The sequence below is a fragment of the Heterodontus francisci genome, chromosome 26 (genome assembly GCF_036365525.1).
Source record: "Heterodontus francisci isolate sHetFra1 chromosome 26, sHetFra1.hap1, whole genome shotgun sequence".
Classification (NCBI taxonomy): domain Eukaryota; kingdom Metazoa; phylum Chordata; class Chondrichthyes; order Heterodontiformes; family Heterodontidae; genus Heterodontus; species Heterodontus francisci.
The window spans coordinates 52,815,324-52,831,086 of record NC_090396.1 but is presented as its reverse complement, the minus strand read 5'-3'; the positions used below and the strand labels follow the sequence as shown (position 1 = coordinate 52,831,086).

The window sequence follows — 15,763 nt, the reverse complement described above, 5'->3', positions numbered from 1 at the left end:
TTTAGAAGATCATAGTTTGAACGTTGAGATTTGCCGGCCAATGGGAACAGGGTGGTAGCACCCTGGATGAATTTACCTCCTTGTACTTGTGTTGCTGTGGCCATCTGCATTTTGCTGAGGTCCTCTGAATAGGTGGGCCTTGGCAGCTGCTTGATTTCGATATTTAACTTGGAGTCCCATGACATTAATTGGACCCCTATGCTATTGTAAGACTGAACAGGATGGAGCTTGAAATGTTTATAGCTTCTTCCGGTATCAACTATGAATCATTCCCTTTTATGCTATAGGACATGTTCGTAGACCGTTTAGTATCACAAGTGGATGCACTTCGAGAACAGATTGCAATGTTTGAAGCCCAGTATGTAGCACAAGCAGAAGAAACAAAAGAAGCACGGAAAACAGTAGCAGAGGTGAGATAATAATCCTGAGCACAACTGTAGCCATTCACAATTCAGATGTACTTTACCATGTGTGCATGTCACTGCTGTATGAAAATAAATGGCACCCTTTACAGAACCTGGCACTGTTGAGGACACTACTGTGGATCCCATATTTTATAAAAAGTTTGATACCTGTGTACAATTTGCTTTTCTTTTGCTTAAGTTGAAATGTTTTTGATGCCAGTCTCTGGCTTTATCTGAGCAAATGTGGGGCAATCCACCTATATTGCTCCATCAAGAAAGATTACAGATAATTTACCCATTTCCAGCAGTCACATTAGGGACTGGTTATATTGCAGTTACGGGCCTTAGCCCAGTATCGGTAGAATACAAGGCAGCATTAGCAAACTGAGTTATGCTAGTGCTCTCATGCTTCTTCCACGCAGCATTAATAGCACATGCAAACTTGAATGCAACTACAGAGGTCCAATCAATTCTTACTGCCAGTTAAATTTTAATGCTAGGAAGCACTTTCAAAAACCCATCCAAAATAGATGTATTGTTTTAGTTTTTTCATAATTACTTGCAGCTTTCTTCTTTTATTAAATCTCTCAAATCCTTTCTCAGGCTACAACAGAGATTGAGGCAATTGGTTATGAGAAGAAGCAACTAATAGAGCAGTGGAATAGTAGCCTAATTGGGATGCAACGGCGTGATGAGGCATATGCTGCAATGCAGGAAGCTGTCAGGTACAGTTCGGGATCTAAATAAAGTGATATTAGATCAGCAGAAAAACAATAATAAGAAAATGTTATTAATTTGTCATAAGTATTCAAGTAATTTGTTTTGTACTGTTCATGTTTGGCTCTGCTCCTCAACCAGTATTAAATTTCAAGGATTTTTATAACTCTTGACTGATAACTATCTGATTGAAAAAAATTCATTTGTTATAAATACTATTTGCTGATGGAGCCACAACTGACATTGGCTGAGTGGCTTTTTTCTAAGTTTCAAAACCAAAACAGAAGTGTCTATAGAAGAAGTATTTCCTTCTAAGCAATGTGCACTTTCAATTTCTGACTTGTATGTCTAAAAGTTTATACTTGCTTTTATATATATATATATATATGTGTGTGCTTGACATTAGTAGATGAGGATGCCAACTTATCAGCACTGATTTAGCACATAGAATCTATGTGATTTTACGTTGTCAAACAGACTGCACATTTTGGCTGATTGCAGATCTGTTTCAGCTTCCAAACACCCGTTTAAACGAAGGTAGTAAAGAGGTGGGATATCTATACAAATTAGTACATAGACATCTATTTACTAGAGTTTAGAAGATGAGAGAGGATCTCATAGAAACCTATAAAATTCTAACAGGACCAGACAGGCTAGATGCAGGGAGGATGTTCCCAATGGTTGGGGAGTCCAGAACCAGGGGTCACAGTCTCAGGATACAGGGTATGCCATTTAGAACCGAGATGAGGAGAAATTTCTTCACTCAGAGGGTGGTGAACCTGTGGAATTCTCTACCACAGAAGGCAGCGGAGGCCAAGTCATTAAATATATTCAAGAAGGAGATAGATATATTTCTTAATGCCAAAGGGATCAAGGGATATGGGGAGACAGCGGGAACAGGGTACTGAATTAGACAATCAGCCATGATCTTTTTTGAATGGCGGAGCAGGCCCGAAGGGCCGAATGGGCTACTCCTGATCCTATTTTCTATGTTTCTATGACATTTCTCTATTTGGTTCATGACATAGTGTTTGCTTAGCAAAAATACATTGGTGTACCTGTGTACAATATTTTGAAGAGGCTAGTTCTGTATGTGAGTTTGCCTATCTATATACTCTTGGTTCTATCATGTATCTTAACTTTTCTAAAGTGTCACATATGCTTCTCACTAATATACATCTTGAAACCTCCTGCATATCATTTCATAATTAGTACTTTAGATGGGCAAAGCATCCATTGGTGATATTGAAGCTAATTTCAGTTTCCTATCTTTGAAAACTTTCTGCATTTGCCAGTCTTCCTCCTCTAATTTTTCCTAAACTATCTGCTGTTAAACTGTAAGTGTTATTTAATAGCTAGCATTTCCCTATTCTACCTGTTTACGATAGTTTCTAACGGTTTTGTTTCCTTCATCCAGACAGTCAAAGCACCAGTTGGACACATTGAAGACTGAAATGCAGGCCTATAAAAATTTTATCATGAAACAAGAGGAGAAGAATGAGTTTCTAACAATTACTCTGAACAGATTGATGAATGATGTTAACATGACCCAGAAAATGATTACACAAAACCATGCAAAGCAGGAAGGATTAAAGCATGAGTATAGCACCTACACTCGGACGCTACAGGAAACAGAACGCTTGCTCAACAAAGCTTCATTAGTAAGAACAGTGACACTATGAATACTATTATCAGTTTAACCAGGCCAAATAGAAATCACTTTCTAGTTATTCCTGTGTATTTATTGGATTTGAAATAACTAATCCTGGCTGGACTTTGGTTCCTGAGTTGTCAGTTTCTAAACATACCAGTTGGGTATTCAAGAACCAGAGTACTGTGCCATGACAACCTTAAAACTGCAGTTACATTTCTTAGCTGTTTAATGTCTAATATTCTTATCTAATAAAATTCTAGTCACCCAGTTAGCCTGCTAATGCTACGCAACATTAAAATAACGGTTCATGTGCGTGATTAGCCACACATTTATGGCCTGATATTTGCGGGAGGCAGAGCGGGACCAATGGTGACTTTTAGCAGCCATGAAACCCAAAAACGTGGAGGTCCTGCCAAATGTTTTTTCTCCGTTTCCCACCCGGCCACTGACCTGATAGAGAGGCTGGCTGGTTGGTGGGAAGTGGTAGCAGGCCGTAGCCAGGGTCTGGAGAGGAAAGAGGGAAGGGGAAGAGATCATGGGTGGGGTTGGAGATGGCATTGGGGAGTGTGGTTTGCATCGGATCAAGAGGGGATCAGCATTGCAGGGAGGGAGGCAAATTGTGGTGGATTAGCTTGGAGTTGCTGGGGGAAGCGCTCCTGCTCAACCTGACCCACTGGCAGTCCTGGAAAAACACTTCCGGCAGTTCTCACATCCCTTTAGCTGCTGAGTTTCCTCATTAACCATATTAAAAAGACTGACCCGCCTCTCGAGAGAAGGTTACTGGCCCACCCCACAACCTGCCTGGTTAAACCAGAAGTAGCTGCACTCGTGGCGGGTTGGGGTCAGGTTTTCCATATTTAAGAATTTAACACCCACCTCCTGCGACCCCCATCACCTCCCCTGCCTATCTTGGGGGGTTTAAAACTCCCCCCACCTCCACCCCCTACCCCAGGCACAGAGGTAGAAGGCATCAACCGTCATGCTTTCATCCACTTTCTATGGCAGTTACCCAGCAGTGTCACCTATTCATTCATTTAGCCCAGGAAATATAAAGACAGACAGAACGAGCAGCAAAATGAAGGAAACAAAATAAAATGTCAACCTTAATAATTATTTAAACCATGAGGAATTGTTATTTGGCAACAATTTTTTTTTTGAATGGGATGATAAATCTAATAATAAATGGTTTCAGTATAGAAGTTTTTTTTATTTAATTCATTCATGGGATGTGGGCGTCGCTGGCTAGGCCAGCATTTATTGCCCATCCTTAATTGCCCTTGAGAAGGTGGTGGTGAACTGCCTTCTTGAACCGCTGAAATCCATGGGAGGTAGGTACACCCACAGTGCTGTTAGGAAGGGAGTTCCAGGATTTTGACCCAGCGACAGTGAAGGAATGGCGATATAGTTCCAAGTCAGGATGGTGTGTGACTTGGAGGGGAACTTGCATGTGGTGGTGTTCCCATGCATTTGCTGCCCTTCTCCTTCTAGTTGGTAGAGGTCGCAGGTTTGCAAGGTGCTGTCTAAGGATCCTGATGCGTTACTGCAGTGCATATTGTAGATGGTACACACTGCTGCTACTGTGTGTTGGTGGTGGAGGGAGTGAATGTTTGCAGATGGGTTGCCAATCAAGCGGGCTGCTTTGTCCTGGATGGTGTCGAGCTTCTTGAGTGTTGTTGGAGCTGCACCCTTCCAGGCAAGTGGAGAGTATTCCATCACACACCTGACTTGTGCCTTGTAAATGGTGAACAGGCTTTGGGGAGTCAGGAGGTGAGTTACTCGCCGCAGGATTCCTAGCCTCTGCCTGCTCTTGTAGCCACGGTATTTATATGGCTACTCCAGTTCAGTTTCTGGTCAATTGTAGCCCCTAGGATTTTGACAATCTAACACAGATTGCAACTTTGTAAAGCTAGAACTCCCACAAATTAATTGATAAATGAATTTTCAGATAAAATTGAAGAATGAAATTTCAGACTCCAGTGCTAATTCAGCAATGTTATCCCCCAGGCCAAGTAGTGCATTTGAGCTTAATCAATTTCCACTTTTGCACTGATAGGATGTGGGTAGGAGTTAATCTGTTGAATTTCTCATATCAACTATGCTGCTGTGGAGAAGTGCCCAGCAAAGGCCAGGTGCTTTTAGAGAAGGTGACAAGGAAAATCAGAGACAGGTTACCTTTAGCTCCTCTTCCTCATGTCAAAGCAGCTCACTTAAAAGCAACATTATAGGAAATCTGGTCGAAGGTTGCCCACCTGGTAGCTAGTTGCCCAAGTGGCTTCTACACCAGGGTTGCTGAGTGGCTCAGGAAAGAGGAAAGAGACAACACAACCTCAAAACTACAAAGAAACATATTGGGCTGAATTTTACCAGTCCTCTGACATTGGGGGGTTGTAGCGGGGGGAACCGTAAAATACTTCCCAGAGAGGCCCACCACCACCCCTGATGCGGGGAAGGCCCCGCAGCAGTTTATCGGTGGCGACGAGGCCTTGGTGCGGTTTTCATTTAAATATTAAAATAAAGTGAAATAAGTGCAAAATAACTTACCTTGACCTGATGACCGTCCCACGCCGATATTCCGGCCGGTGGCCAGAACTCCCGCGCCTTCAGATCTCCATTCGGAGATCCGAAGCGTGACACTGGTGTGGAGGGGGGAGGAGTGAAATTTTCAGGGCGGGGTGGGGGGAGGAAAAATCCTTGTATTGGCTGAGGGGATGGTGGGAAGCGGTTAAAGGGCAAAGGTAACAATGTTCGGGGTTGGGGGGCAAAGTTGGTGATGGGAAGAAAAGTTTTTTCCTGTGTAAAATACATTAAATGGTCATGGGAGGGGGCGGGTGGGAGAGGGGCTTCGATCAGTTAATAAAGTTATAATTTTTAGTTTGCCCTCCATGTCATTTTAAAAATTTAAATTGCCGGTAGGGGCTTGAAGCCTTTTAAAAATGGCGCCGCGCCAGCAAGGTGGTGCCTGATGCCATTGCCGGGGACGGAACGGCTGCCCCTCTAAATCACCGGTGGTGGCTGTTCCGCCCCCTCCATTTGAATGAGCCCCCGCGCTGTGCCTTCTTTCAAGCTCACCGCTGAGAACCATTCTCTCCCTAAAGAAGTTAACAATAGGTAACTCTGTATGGAAAGACTAAATATAAAGCATTCTTTTCGCCAATTATGATTGTATTTTGATTTTTCAATATAATGAATTTAAGACTCTCACCATGTTTCATACCTAGGACAAGAACATGCGCCAAGGTGAGATCAAAGTACTGCAACTACAAATAGAGAAGGAATATGCAACAAAGGTGAAACTGGAAGATGAGATTATGGCAAAATTGGAGAGTAAAATGACCATGAATCAGGCAACAAATTACTTGAAACACTTGGGTGACAAGCTTCGAATCCGAAAACGACAGCTGGTATGGAAAGATATATATTAAAAATATTCATAGATATTTATAATGCTGCCTATTTAACATTTTTCCTAATATGGCATTACTGGTTCCAAAAATATACAAGTAAAAACTCAATTTTTTTTTATTATCCGTTCATGGGATGTGGGTGTTGCTGGCTAGGCCAGCATTTATTGTCCATCCCTAATTGCCCTTTAGAAGGTGACGGTGAGCTGCCTTCTTGAACCTCTGCAGTCCTTGCACCTTGTGGTGTAGGTACACCAACAGTGCTGTTAGGAAGAGAGTTCCAGGATTTTGACCCAGCGACAGTGAACGAACGGCAATATAGTTCCGGGTCAGGATGGCGTGTAGCTTGGAGGGGAACTTGCAGGTGGTTATGCTCCCATGCATCTGCTGCCCTTGTCCTTCTCGGTGGTAGAGGTCCCTGGTTTGGAAGGTGTTGTCAAAGGAGCCTTGGTGAGTTGCTGCAGTGCATCTTGACATGGTACACACTACTGCCATTGTGCGTCGATGGTGAAGGGAGTGAATTTTGAAGGTGGTGGATGGGATGCCAGTTAAATGGACTGCTTTGGCCTGGATGGTGTCCAGTTTCTTGAGTGTTGTTGGAGCTGCACCCATCCAGGTAAATGGAGAGTATTCCATCACACTCCTGACTTGTGCCTTGTAGATGGTGAACAGGCATTGGGGAGACAGGAGGTGAGCTACTTGCCACAGAATTCCTAGCCTATGACCTGCTCTTGTAGCCAAAGCATTTATATGGCCGGTCCAGTTCAGTTTATGGTCAATGGTAACCTCCCCAGGATGTTGATAGTGGGGGATTCAGCAATGATAATGCCATTGAACACCAAGGGGAGTTTGTTAGATTCTCTCTTGTTTGAGATGGTTATTGCCTGGCACTTGTGTGGTACGAATGTTATTTGCCACTTATCAGCCCAAGCCTGGATGTTGTCCAGTTCCTGCTGCATCTGGACACAGGCTGCTTCAGTATCTGAGGAATCGCGAATGGTACTGAACATTGTGCAATCATCAGCGAACATCCCCACTTCTGACCTTATGATGGAGGGAAGGTCATTGATGAAGCAGCTGAAGATGGTTGGGCCTAGGACACTACTCTGAGGAACTCCTGCAGTGATATCCTGGGACTGAAATGATTGATCTCCAACAATCACAACCATCTCCCTTTGTGCTAGGTATGACTCTAACCAGCAGAGAGTTTTCCCTGATTCCTATTGACTCCAGTTTTGCAAGGGCTCCTTGATGCCATACTCGGTCAGGTGTTGCCTTGATGTCAAGGGCAGTCACTCTCACCTCACCTCTGGAGTTCAGCTTTTTTGTCCATGTTTGGACCAAGGCTTTAATGAGGTCAGGAGCTGAGTGACCCTGATAGAACCCAAACTGAGCGTCAGTGAGCAGGTTATTGCTGAGCAAGTGCCACTTGAAAGCACTCCCAATGATGATGATGATCGAGAGTAGACTGATAGGGAGGTAATTCACCGGGTAGGATTTGTCCTGCTTTTTGTGGACAGGACATACTTTGGCAATTTTCCACATTGCCGGGTTGATGCAATTGTTGTAGCTGTACTGGAACAGCTTGGCTAGGGGCGCAGCAAGTTCTGGAGCACAAGTATTCAGTGGTATTGCCGGAATGTTGTCAAGACTTATAGCCTTTTCAGTATCCAGTGCCTTCAGCCGTTTCTTGGTGGACTGAATCGAATTGGCTGAAGACTGGCATCTTTGATGCTGGGGACCGCAAGAGGTGGCCGAGATGCATCAAATGAGTGGTAAGCAACTGTCCATGAAAGTTATTCTGAAAAAGGAAATAATTTTGGAGGCATCCAAGCTGTTCATTAAGAGTATAGAGAGTATATTTTTACTTTCCTTATCTCACAAAAACTTGAAAAATTGATATTTTCCCCGCGATGTCTCGTTGTATTATATGTGATACCTGGGGCTGAATTTCCCGGGCCCCCCAAAGGCGGGAAAGTAGGCAGGGTGGGGTGTGCCGAAAATACTGGCACCAGGCCGCATGTCAGTTTCAAGGTGCAGATCCCAGCGCCGGCAATAATTGCCAGTGTACAGTAGGGCTGGACAGGAGTCCTGCTCTCTTTCCAATTGAGGTTAATTTAAGTTGTTCAAAAGCCGGTTAAGAGCTTGTCAAGGCTGGAACTTGAAATTTTTATCGGGGTGGACAGGTTATCCGCACCTTTAGAAACTGATCAGTTGAAGGTAGACAGATTAAAGAGTGGGGAGCTAGCCAATGCTGCTCCAGGGCATCACCCTGGCCCCATAAGAGTGTCAGAAGGGCAAAGGGGGATTGGGCACTTGGTGCCTTTGCACTGCACAGTTAGCAGGGAGAGTGCGCACTCGGCGCCCGTCCTTTGAATGGGGTCAGCACTCCCATGGCATCACGGGGCAGAAGTGCAGGGGGCAAGGCTGCCAAGGACAATTGGGCGGCCACCTGCCCAGAAGGAAGGCTCCAGCTGGCAATGGGGGCATGACTGTCAGGTTTTGGGCCCAGTGGTGATGAGAAGCAACACCCTCCACAGGAAGGGCAGAACCCTGGGCATATGGAGGACACGGGAGAGAGGAGAGAGGGGCAGGAAGGTAATGGAGGCCAAGCCCTCAACACAGGATCTACCACTGAAGACAGAGCCACCTGGAGACAACCGAGAATCAGTGCTGCAGTAGACTGCGACTCTTCAGGCAGATGGTGACTGATATGTGTGCCCTCATCGCCGAAGACCTTTCACCTCGCAGCACTGCTCGCCATACCTTGCCAGTGACCGTCAAAGTCATTGTGGCCTTGAACTTCTTCACTTCTGGTTCCTTCCAAGGATCAGCTACAGACCTTAGTGGCACTCAAAAACGGTAGCACACCATTTAACTCCCTGGTCGCTGCTGCTCCCTTTGCCAGAGCTGGACAGTACATTCATTTATCAACAGACATGGCCTTGCAGGCACAGAGGTCATTGGGTTTCACCTCCCTCTCTGGATTTCCCCAAGTGCAAGGCATCATTGATTGCACCCATGTGGCCATCAAGGCACCCAGTGGCCAGTGAAATCTATCAACAGGAAGGGCTTCCACTTTCTTAATGTCAAACTGGTCTGTGATCACATCAAGAGCTTCCTCCATGTGTGCGCTTGCTTTCCTGGCAGCTGCCATGACTCCTTCATCCTCTGCAAGTCCAGGCAACCTTAGATCTTCAGTCCAACCCCCAAAGTGCATAGATCCCTTGAGGAAGTGGCTACTGACCCCTCAGCGGGAGCCCCAGACAGAGACATAGAGGCGATACGACCAATGACACCTGCTCAGTAGAATAACCATTGAGCAGACCGTCGGGGGATGCGATTCTGGTGCCTAGACCGGTTGACTGGTGCCCTCCAATACCCTCCTCCAAGGGTCTTTGTCATTGCGGTGGTCTGCTGCGATCTCCATAGAGGTGTGGATCTTGAGGTTGAGGCTCTGGAAGGAGATGGCTCATCTGTGGAGGAGCAGGAGCATGAAGTGATAGGAGAGGAGGAGGAATTGGTGGCAGAGGGAGATGATGCTGAACAGAGTGGTCTCCTCCTGCCACCCTCTGGAAGAGGACCTCCCTCCTCTCCTTCACGGCCTCCAGCACTAGATCCAGGTGGGCATCAATGAAGTGAGGGGCTGCATCTCCCTTGTGACATATCACCTCCCTCTGGTGCAGCGGAAGGCTTTGGCAGAAAACATAGATCTCTCCCTCAGGACAACCAGCAGCCTCAGTGATATCTGCAGTGAGATGTCTAAATGAGTCTCACACTTCATCTGAGCCACCTCAGTTCCCGCCCCCACTGGCACTAAGTGAACAGTCTCCATAACAATTAAGGGCTTCCCCACGCGAAAATCTGAACTTTATTCACTTTCCCCCCAAAAGGTGGGTTTCTGTCCCAAATACAGTTCAGCTCCTGTTTCCTGACTCCATGGCAAAAATTCAGCCCCTGATTTTTAAAAAGAAATGAACATTCAAGACAAGGCACAAAAAGTCCCTTGTTTAGGTTAGTCTAGCGCTGTCTCTCACTTGTGAAACCCTTTGGTACAGAGTAATCGTTAAGCTGTGAAAAAGTCCTAACACAATGCATGCACAGTTTGTGCACTCAAGCTTCACTCATATATGTGAGGCCAAACCCCTTGCCATCCAGCTTATTTCACACTTCTTACTGATTTTTGCATATAGTTAAACACTAATGGGAACCAACAAGGTAGTTTATATCAGCCACTACCCAGTCCACTTCAGCTAGTAATGGGCTTCAGATGAAACCAAAGGAAAAATTGATTTCGGTGAGTGGTTTATAATAATTGAGTTGATTATTTTAGCAAGTTCTCTGCAGTATTTTCATCAGATTTTTGGTTATTTTAAATGGATCATGATACAAAAATGAGGAACAAAATATTGTTTTTGGGAAATGTGTGGAACAGAGGGGTAAAACACTGGGCTGGATTTTCCCAAAAGCTAGTTAATCCTACTGCCAGGACCGAAAGCGGGTCCTGAGCCTGCGTGGACGGACACTGAGACCCTGGGTGGGATTTTACCGGCGGCAGCCAATTAAGAGGCAGCCACGAGACTGCCATGTAACTGAGGATGGTGGCCTGTCTCTCAGAGCTGCTATCCCAATCAGAGGGCCTGCAACTCGGCAGCCTTGGCAGTGCCACTGATAGAGATGGCTGTTATTGAGGCTGGAAGAACAAGAAGGGTTTAGGTGCCCTCGAAGTACAGGTAAGTCCATTTTCACTGTCGGGGCCGGGCAGCAGGACCCTGCAATCAGATGGGTGAACCCTCCAGAGTGGCGTCGGAGCCACAGGGGCAGCCATTGCCACTGGAGGGCCCCTCCATGGGCCATGGAGCGGCCATAAAGGAAGGACCCCTGCCCCCCAGAAACTTGCTGGGAGGCCACCACGGTTTGTCTGCCCACACTGTATAGGTCCGTTGCCAGTAAAATGCCGCCGGGGCAGGAAGTGGCCATTAATGCAATTAATTGGCTGCCCTACTTCGGTCGGTGAACAGCTGTGCTGCTGCCATTCCCACCTTTGACAATATCCCATGGTGGCGGGAAGATGTTGGGCTCCCCTCCTGATGCCTTCAACCACCATTTTATGAGTATTCCCACCTCGCAACCCGTCTCCAGAGGGCTGGTAAAATTCAGCCCACTGACTTTTAACCTAACCTTTTAGCCTAGTAAGCAAGATGTATGACAGGTTTATACAAGTAATAGATTCAAGCATTCTGTATGATCTTCACTGTATTTGAAAAGAACATTCAAGAACATCTCTAATGACTCTCATGAATTCTAAGTGCAGCTAAGCTGAAGACTTTCATTTTAGAACCAGTGAAAATTTTCAGATCCTCTCTGGCCACAGGAGAGGCACCAGAGGATTGCAGGACAGCAAATGTGGTACCATTATTCAAGAAGGGTAGCAGGGATAAACCAGGTAATTACAGGTCGGTGAGTCTAACATCAGTGGTAGGGAAATTACTGGAAAAAATTCTGAGAGACAGGATTAATCTCCACTTGGAGAGACAGGGATTAATCAGGGATAGTCAGCATGGCTTTGTCAGGGGAGATCGTGTCTAACAAATTTGAATTTTTCGAGGAGGTGACTAGAGGTGTAGATGAGGGTAAAGCGGTTGATGTAGTCTACATGGACTTCAGTAAGGCTTTTGATAAGGTCCCGCATGGGAGATTGGTTAAGAAAGTAAAGGCCCATGGGATCCTGGGCAATTTGGCAAATTGGATCCAAAATTGGCTTAGTGGCAGGAGGCAGAGGGTGATGGTAGAGGGTTGTTTCTGCGAGTAGAAGCCAGTGACCAGTGGTGTACCACAGGAATCGGTGCTGGGACCCTTACTGTTTGTAGTGTACATTAATGATTTAGACGTGAATATAGGAGGTATGAGCAGTACGTTCGCAGATGACACAAAAATTGGTGGTGTCGTAAATAGTGAGGAGGAAAGCTTTAGATTACAGGACGATATAGATGGGTTGGTAAGATGAGCGGAGCAGTGGCAAATGGAGTTAATCCTGAGAAGTATGAGGTGATGCACTTTGGAAGGTCTAACAAGGCAATGGAATATAAAATGGATGGTAGGACCCTAGGGAGTGCGGATGGTCAGAGGGACCTTGGGGTGCTTATCCATAGATCACTGAAGGCAGCAGCACAGGTAGATAAGGTGGTTAGGAAGGCATACGGGATACTTGCCTTTATTAGCCGAGGCATAGAATATAAGAGCAGGGAGGTTATGATGGAGCTGTATAAAACGCTGGTTAGGCCACAGTTGGAGTACTGTGTACAGTTCTGGTCGCCACACTATAGGAAGGGTGTGATTGCAATGGAGAGGGTGCAGAGGAGATTCACCAGGATGTTGCCTGGGCTGGAGCATTTCAGTTATGAAGGCAGACTAGATAGGCTGGGGTTGTTTTCCTTGGAGCGGAGAAGGCTGAGGGGGGACCTGATTGAGATATACAAAACTATGAGGGGCATTGATAGGGTAGATAGGAAGCAACTTTCTCCCTTAGCCGAGAGGTCAATAACTAGGGGGCATAGATTTAAGGTAAGGGGCAGGAGGTTTAGAGGGGAGTTGAGGAGGAATTTTTTCACCCAGAAGTTGGTTGGAATCTGGAACACACTGCCTGAAGGGGTGGTAGAGGCAGGAACACTCACGACATTCAAGAAATATTTAGATGAGCACTTGAAATGCCATAACATACAAGGCTACGGGCCAAGTGCGGGTAAATGGGATTAGTTAGGGCAGGTGCTTAATGGTTGGCGCAGGCCTGTTTCTGTGCTGTAAAACTCTATGACTCTATGAAGGTAAAACGATGTAACAAAGTGACATAATTTAGTGCTAATCGGACAATCTCAGAGAATTGCATTGTGCTTATTGATATAATATTCAGGTTCATAGAAGTTTACAGCATAGGGTGAGGCCATTTGTCATGCCTGTGCTGGGTCTTTGAAAGAGCAGTCGTACTTAGTCCCACATCCTTGCTTATTGTCCGTAATCATATAGATTTCTCATCCTCAAGTAGCTGTTCAACTCTTTTTTTTAAACTATTTATGGAATCAGCTTCCACCATCTTTTCAGGTGGAGGTTCCAGATCACGACAAGTCTGAGTGAAAAAAATGTTCCTCATCACCTCCCTAAATCGTTTGCCAATGATTTTAAATCTATGACCTCTGGTTACTGACACACACATCGGGCTGAATTCTATAAGGCTGACGCCTAAATCGGCGGTGGGCAAAAACTGGCGGCCGGCCCTTGCGGGCCGCACACCAAATAACCACACAATTTCAAGCACAGCGGCTCATTTAAATAGCCGGGGTGGGCCACCCCCCTCGATCACGTGGAGGGGCGGGCTGTCGGCCCTCAGCAATGGCGTCAGCTGCCTGTGCACAGGTGCTGGCGCCATTTTTAAAGCACTGTTAGCCTACCGGCAAATTTAAATATTTAAAGTTAATTGCTTTCAAAGAAAAACTCTCTTTTCCGCTCTCCCACCCTCCCCCCCTCCATAGCAAGTAAATTAAGGCTGCGTTTGCTGGCAATGCTACCACTAGGTGGCGCTGCAGTGGCACATGTGCCACTGCAGCATGTGCCACTAAAACGTCACAGTCTGCGACTTCAGGCAGCTGCCAGGACTAAAGATGGCGCTGCACAAATAATCACACGAAGGCAACCTAACCTAAACACATGGCAGCACACAATGGCCGGAGGGAGAGAGCAAGCGGGCCGGGGACGGGGGTGGGGGGGGGGAGCGGTGCGGGCCGGGGAGGGGGCGAGCGAGCGGGGGGGCAGACAAGCAGAGTGGAGCGACCGGAGAGAGCGGAGCGGCCGGAGAGAGCAGTGAGGGGGGAGGAGCGGAGCAGCGAGAGCGGGGGAGCGGAGTGGCTGGAAAGAGTGGAGCGGCCGGAGAGAGCAGCGAGGGGGGCGGGGAGCGGAGCGGCTGGAGAGAGGGGGGAGGGAGGAGGAGGGCATTTTTCTGCGCAGGTGCCACACACTTGCAACAGCAAAAGACGTACCAGCTGGTCCCCACACCCGGTGACACCAAGGTCTTCGGCCGCTCGCTCCCTGCGGCTCTCTACGGCCTCTTGCTTCCGGCCCCCGCCATCCAGCCGCTCCCTCCAGCTGCAGATGCCCCATTCAGACACTCCCTCCAGCCCAAGATCCCCCCATCCAGCCGCTGTTTCCCCTATTTCTCAATTGTACTGCAGGCATTCCAGCTGTCTGGTCCCTGCCTTTTGCATCCCCCTCTTCAGACAGTTCTGAATTTAACTCCCTCCCACTACCCCCCCACACCCCCCCCTCCCCCTCTACCCCACCACCACCCCCAGACCCCTCCCGCACCCCCAAGGACCACAGTTGAATATCTGAAGTGCAGTTGCAAAGTCGGGAAAAATATCAGCAAAAACCTCAACAATTCCGTGTTTAATTATTGAGAAATTTTATTTACATGAAGCATTCAAGACATTGCTGTGCATGGATACATGAGTGTTGTGCTGCCAGCATTCCCGTGAAACAGACAGGCCGAGTCTCTGCTATGCAGAACTAAAGAGATTGTTCCTGGAGAGCCTTGCGGTGAATGAACGCATGGCTCTCTATTCCACTACTGTATAGTCCATGTGAAGAAGGCAAAATCACAAGAGTCTGAGCTCAGTCTATTCTTGGTGAATGTTCTCCAAGCGCATCCCAATGTGCACTACCACTTCATCCATAAATGCAAGGTTCCTTTCCACATCATGACAAGCTCCGCAGCATGATCCAGTTGCCTTCGTTGCTTGAATGCTGACCTTAAGTCTCAAGGATTGTTTTCTCGACAGCATGTTTTATATGAAAAGAAATAAAGAAAGAAAATCGGTGTCAGAGCTTCCCTCCCTCCATCCACTAAAATTACTGTTGTGCACACCTTTTTAAGTTCTGCAGTGAAGGCACCAATTGATAACATCGCCAATGAAGCACTTATTACCCACCTCAGATGCAGGAATCAGCACATCCTTGCGTCCTCTCCTGCACTGCCTCCGTTGCTTGAATGCCGTCCTTAAGTCTCAAGGATTGTTTTCTCAAGGGCATGTTTTACATGAAAAGAAATAAGGAAAGAACATCAGTGTCAGAGCTTCCCTCCCTCCAATGAAATTACTGTTGAGCATGCTTTATGTTCTGCAGTAAAGGCATGTACTGATAACACCACCAATGAATCACTTAGTACCCACCTCAGCTGTAGGAGTCAGGATGATGTTACTGCCCCTATCTCGTGATGGTTCAATGCTGCTCTCAGGGACAACATGAATGATGTGAGGGTGCTGGAAAAAGAAGCACATTTCTTTTGGACTATGAACATAAAGCAGGCCATTTAGCCCAGCTGTTTCCTGCTAGTGGTTATGATACTCCTGCGCCTTCCCATCCTCCCCCATTTAATCCTGCCTACTACTATCAGCATCGCCTTCCATTTCTTTCGCTCATCTACCTTTGCCTTAAAGCAACATTGGGGATGGAGAACGATGTGGCTGCACTCCCACCTCACCAGTTATGTACGCAGCAAGAGCATTCACATTCGTGCTACCACTGGACACGGCATGCTT

General features: G+C 46.6%; 1 protein-coding gene across 1 annotated transcript in view; it reads left to right on the top strand.

Moving 5' to 3' along the window:
• ccdc40 (coiled-coil domain 40 molecular ruler complex subunit) overlaps window positions 1–15,763 on the top strand; it is a 105,434-nt gene that overhangs the window by 43,200 nt on the left and 46,471 nt on the right. The window contains exons 12-15 of the mRNA XM_068058235.1: window positions 288–410; window positions 1,008–1,129; window positions 2,539–2,782; window positions 5,994–6,176. Of these exons, the coding sequence (XP_067914336.1) occupies window positions 288–410; window positions 1,008–1,129; window positions 2,539–2,782; window positions 5,994–6,176 (672 nt within the window). The remainder of the gene's footprint in view (window positions 1–287; window positions 411–1,007; window positions 1,130–2,538; window positions 2,783–5,993; window positions 6,177–15,763) is intronic.